The 5,601-nt window shown below is 50.8% G+C and overlaps 1 protein-coding gene across 1 annotated transcript; it reads right to left on the reverse strand.

The window, feature by feature from the left end:
• Positions 1 to 550: 550 nt before the first annotated feature.
• LOC120759409 (pancreatic secretory trypsin inhibitor-like) lies at positions 551 to 5,367 on the reverse strand. The gene is made up of 4 exons (XM_040078600.1): positions 5,313 to 5,367; positions 3,935 to 3,975; positions 3,250 to 3,362; positions 551 to 626 (listed from the first exon to the last, which is right to left on the reverse strand). Exons 1-4 carry the CDS (start codon positions 5,365 to 5,367, stop codon positions 551 to 553), a joined length of 285 nt encoding a protein of 94 aa, XP_039934534.1.
• Between the last annotated feature and the right edge of the window lie 234 nt (positions 5,368 to 5,601).

Below are 5,601 nucleotides of genomic sequence, written 5' to 3' on the forward strand. Positions count from 1 at the left end.
TGGTTTTCTGAGGCACTGGGTAGCTCTGACCTGCAGGACAATTGTGAGTGACTCTTGGTGCACAGAGACCATGTCATGGGGCACAGGCATATGGACAAGGCTGGGGATGGGTGAGCATGGAGATGACTTTTTGGGCTCTTTCTCCTGGCAAAGACTCTGGAGCAAGGGCTTTAGTGCCCTGTGTTTAGCAAATGCAATTGCAAGTCATGAGAATGCTAAAAACCTATTGCTCGAATGCTGGAAGTCTAGGAAAGGAAAACAAAATTCTTGATGCAAAAAAAGAGCCTCCCTGTTACGCCAGAGCCTGGCTCTGTCCTTGGGCATGTCCCAGCCTTCTCCCTGGGGCTCTGTCAGTGATTTGCTCACAGCTCTTTACAGGCATCACCAGAACAAACCTTATGTTTCGGGAAGGTGCTTCACGTGTTGGGGAGAGGGGAAATTGCTGCGTGTGTGAGAAATCCCAGCACAAGACATGGCGATGCTTCCATTTTATTGGGGGATTGAGTGGGTGAGGGGACAGCTTTGTGCTCTCATCTGGAACGGCTGTGCCTCAGTTTACGGCAGAGTTGAGGCGGGTGGTTCGGCACATTCCTCTGTTCTTGATGCGCACGTGGCTGCTTCTTTGCCTGGAAGAGAAGTTAAAAATGCTGGGGGGCTGCCTTCAGGTCCCTGGGACACAGCCGAGCCTGGCTCAGAGGACAAAAGGCAGAAAGAAAGGAAAATACTGCTTAAATCATCATCTAAGTGTTATTCACAGCAAGCAAGGCCACATATTCTTGACAGGGAGTTCAGGGTTACCATGGACATGTGTTAATTAATTCCAATAAGCTCGAGAGAGCTTTCTGACACCTCCTGGCAGGATAATTCACCTCCGTGCTGCAGGACAGCACTGAGACACCTCTAATGCTTGTCTGACTGCAGACAATAAAGGTTATGAATTTGTTTTGTAGGTTTTTAGAAACAAAAGACTGCCACTGTGTCTCACTTGGGTTTGTCCTGCTCCCAGCCTCCTCTCCTGATTGCTTCTGCAGCAAAAGTGAGGAAAATATTAAAAAGGAACCTTTAAAAAACAATTTTCGTCTTTTTGCCCAGTAGTGTTCCCGATTCCTCTGAATTGTTCCATTTTCACACAGAATCATGATGTTCTCCTCTTTGGAGAGACAGATCCATTTCTCAGGTGCATTAGAGAAATGCTGGTAAAATGATTTGCGTTTTGCAAAAAGCATTTTGCATGCTGGTCACAGTGAAGTGACCAAAGGCGACAAGTGAGACACCGCTGCGGCAGGGACCCGCCAGATGCTCTCCGTAGTTATTCCCAGACTCCTTGCAGGCCTCCAGCCCTTGTCAGGCCAGTTGCACACACAAAACTGCAAATGACACTTCATCCTGCCTCTTGGCTGACTTTTCCCCGCGGACCAAGGCTTTATAGATGAGGAAGCTCCGTTTATCTCTCCCCCAAGGCATTTGGCACCAGGCAGTTTCAGAGTCCTTGTGCCCGGCCCAGATGGCCCCGGCCAGGAGACCAAATGGCTGTTCCTAACCTCAGAGTTCCATCACTTGGGAACAGAGCAGGGGAAGTGCCAGGCTCAGGGCTGTGACCCACGGGAGCAGCACATTTCCAGTGCCAGCTGCTTGGAGCTTGCACAAACGGGAGTTTTAAGAGCTCTGGGAATGCAGCGCCTGTCAACACGAGGCGGATGCAGCACCAGCTTCTCATCCACCCATCCCTCCTCTGACTCCTGGCTGGCTCTGAATACACCACCAGCTCAGTCTTTCTTGTACCCCAAACTTCCCTTCTTGTGAGCGCTGGATTCTCCCATCCCCTCTGAAGCTGCTCTCTGCTCTGGGGAGCCGGAGCATCCTGGATGCCGCTTTGCACAGCTGACTGCGGAGCCTTCCTCGCTCACTTTACCCCGCTCTTGGTCCGTGGCCAAAGCCCTAATGATGTTGTGTCTGATGAACCTCCCACCCGCATCTGTTGCGCGATACAGGGACAGCTGGTGCTGGGCTGCTGGCTTCCAGCAGGGTCATTACCGCCCTGCCAGGCCGTGCTGGGTCATTAACTGTGGTGCCTTTGCTGAGGAGATCCCACTCAGCCTCTCTCTGCCTGACTGCATCATACTCAGCCTTGAAAGGTGAACCAGCCTTCGAGCAGGCCAGGAGCAGAACATGTGGCAGCAGCCTGGGTTAATGGAGCAAAGAGGGGACAACCCAACTGACAATATTTATCCAGGCTCGTTGTTTTTTTTTTTTTTTTCATCCTGGTGATCTGGATTCTGTTCCTTGTTGCTGCAGAGTTAGCAGGGAGGCGATGCTCCTGAAAGCTGAATTTGGCTCCACAACCCACTCATCCAGAGACAGGAAAGCTGGACTTTGAGCTTCTGCTACAAATGTGTCTGCTGATGGCAGATGGGCCTGTGAGCCTGATCACCAAAAATCCCTGCCTACACCAGGTGAAGTCAAGGGTGAAGCTCCCTTAGCCCTGCAGACTGGGACATCTGGCTCCAGATAAGACTCAATCTTCCCAAAAGAGATTTTTGAACCACTTAATAGCATTGAGTTGGAAGTAATTCCTCCACTTGTCTGACACAGAGTGCTTCCAATGTATAAATATATTTTAAATTACCTAGGGCCCAAGCCAGATGAAATGTATCAAGTCTTGCCAGAGACACCCTTAGCATTTGGACCTGGCCTTCTGCTAGAACAGTGCAATCTGGCACCAGCACAGATTAAATATAAAACTCATTCTTAAAAATACCCAGAGCAAATTGTGCCCTTTCGTATGCAGAGAAGACAGAAAGCAGAGCTCAGCTATAAATTTCTGGGGCGAAGAAACACAGTTTTTTTCCCTCAGCCGCCACGCATCTGAGGTCATCTGGAAAAACATTCTTCAGCCGGCGCGCTAGAGCTGGGCAGGCTTCGAGGACTTTGCTGCTTGTCTGAGGCCCTGGATGCCCGCCAGCTCTGGCTGCCACTTGGCAGCTGCAGGTACAGGGAGATTTTTGTTTGTGGGCAGCGAGCGCGCCGCGAGCCACGCACAACGGAACCATTCCTCAGCTGGAGTCCACGTGCTCGGAGCAGCGGGCGCAGCATCTGTGCAGGAGGCCAGAGCCGTGCCAGATGTGCTGGGCTGGCTGCCCAAGCTCCACCCAGCTGCATGCAAGCAGCTTTCTTTCTAGGAAATCCCAGAGACAGGCGGTAGCCCTCAGCCGCGTGGCGTTCGGGCTTGCAGCGGTTTCGGATACTCACAGGTTGTGGAGGCACAACAGGCACTCGTTGCTGTACAGGAGGTCATCCGTGCCGCAGATGGGGTCAAACTCCCTTGTACAGCCTCTCCTCAGGTTGAAATTCTCACAAGACGGCTGGAGGCACAAAAGGTTAATTTCGAAAATGTTAAGCCTGTTCTCAATTTACCAAAGGAGCTTTGCTTTCCCGGAGAGGTGCACATTTTGTCTCTATCTTCATAACCCATCCTCAGAGCTCTGCTATGAGCTCAGAAACACTGGGACCATCTGCCACCATGTCCCTTGGCCAGCTGAACTCCACCTGGCACTGCTGCACACCCTTAGGAGTAGCAGTGTAGAGTAAATAGTGCTCCGTGGGCACTGCCTGAGCACGTTCTTATTTCTATGCCACAGCAATACCTGTCCTCACACTTGCAAGCCAGAGACTAAGGGAATTTCTGACTTTCTTGGCAGGTAACAGCAATATTTAGGCTTTCAGGAACTTTTCCTTCAGTGTTTGGGGGAAATGCAGTGGAAAACCAGTACCCTCACTGGGATTTTGCTGTGGCACAGCAGGTGGAAGGGGGTTCCCAGGCACTGGCATCTTTGGGCTGTCAACCCACTCTGCTTCGCTGTATTTAGCAATGGTGGCTCCCCAGTGTATGGGCTGGTGCTGTGTCACTTGTGCTACGTAAAAGAGGAGACCTCACCTCTGTTCCTCTGACAGCAGCTGCATCCACCTCGGCATTTCCTGGAAAAAGAGGAGGGGGAGAGAGAGAGAGAGAAAAAAAGAGAGAAAGAGAGAGAAAGAGAGAGAGAGAGAGAGAAAACACCTTAGCACCCATCACTCAGGCTGGTTTCAAGGGGGACAGAATAAAGACAGTTTAGGCTGAGGATTGTATGTCTTCACTCGAACAACTTTGTCCCAGAAAATAATTTCTTCCCTTGGATCTCCCACATTTCTCAGCTGGATCCCTCCCTGCTGTGTCACCCTCTTTCCTCTGGCAGAAACACACTGTAATGGTGCAAGGCCCTGCCAAGGCAAAAGGCACTTCTAGAGACGTGACCTGCCAGCTGTCAGGGAGCAAAGGAGGCTTTTGTCCTGTCTTAGCACGTGCTCATGAGTAACTGAGAAACTCCTGCTGACAATGGACAGGTGCTGGAGTAAATCCAGGGTGATTTTTCAACTGTTACTCAGTTTTTACCACAAGCAAGCAGAACAAAAGACGAGTTGTTGAAAGTCTCTACTAGAAGAAGATTCTGTGGTCTCACATAAAAGCGGGAGGGATCAAGCCATGACTTTGTTTTTTTATAAACACAGAAGTCATCTACATGGAGGCTTTATATTACATCCGTATTAACAACAAGCACGGCCCAGTAGCAGTGAAATATTTTGGTGCTGAGGAGCTGGTAGCCGCACTCTTTAATATTTCAAGGATTTTACCTTTGGCTAGCACTGGTCCAGACCCAGGAGCTGCAGCTCACTATGTGCTCAGTTCATCTGAAATGAGCCCAGATTTTGTGCTCAGACAGCCCTGCAATGGCAGCCCCTGTGCAGTAAACAGGATGACAGAGGACCTGCTTCAGAGGCACCTTCCATTTGGAACGAGCCCACTAAAGCAGGACCTGAGGAGCAGCAACAGCTCGTGTTCTCATCCCTCAGCACCATATGGGATTTTGAAAACACAGTTGGCTTAAACATTGGCTTTGGTAGTGAGAGCTGCATTTTCCCTTGCATAGATTCATTTCCTGTCTTCTTGGATTTGTTTTTTCAAAACCAGAATAGCACCTATTCCCTCTGAAAGGATCACACTGTCCTAGAAATCACCAGTTACAGGACAAATCCTGCCCCAAAGAAAGAGCTTCAACCCAGCAGGTCTGTTCATTTTTGGGAGCGAGCCTTTGTTTTAGGTTTGCTCACAGGCAGGTACGGATTTCATGCACATCGGCCATCGCAGCACTCCCTGCCCAGGCCCACAGCAAGGTCCCAGCACCAGCTGGGCTCTTCCCACGCTCACCTTCCCATGTGGCAGACCTGGGAGCTTTAGCAAGGAGAGGAAACAGCTCCTAACAAAATGTTGGACTCACCTTGGTAGAAGCAGAGTGCCAGGGAGAGGAGCAGGAAAACACCAGCCACCTTCATGGTCAAGGTGATGTTTTACTGAGCGGAGAGAAACCGGGACGCTTCTCCGTGTCTCAGAGATCCTGTCTCTGGCAGCCTCCTGGGACCTTTATACCTTTCCCCATTCCTGGCACCACACCACACAGCCAGCTCCACCCTGCAGCCCTGTGGTGACAACATTCAAAGCCCGGGGACAGCACCAGGTGGCAACTGGCTCATTGGTGGGCGCAAGGATGAAAGCCTCTGCCAAGCCAA

The sequence above is a fragment of the Hirundo rustica genome, chromosome 14 (genome assembly GCF_015227805.2).
Source record: "Hirundo rustica isolate bHirRus1 chromosome 14, bHirRus1.pri.v3, whole genome shotgun sequence".
Taxonomy (NCBI): Eukaryota; Metazoa; Chordata; class Aves; order Passeriformes; family Hirundinidae; genus Hirundo; species Hirundo rustica.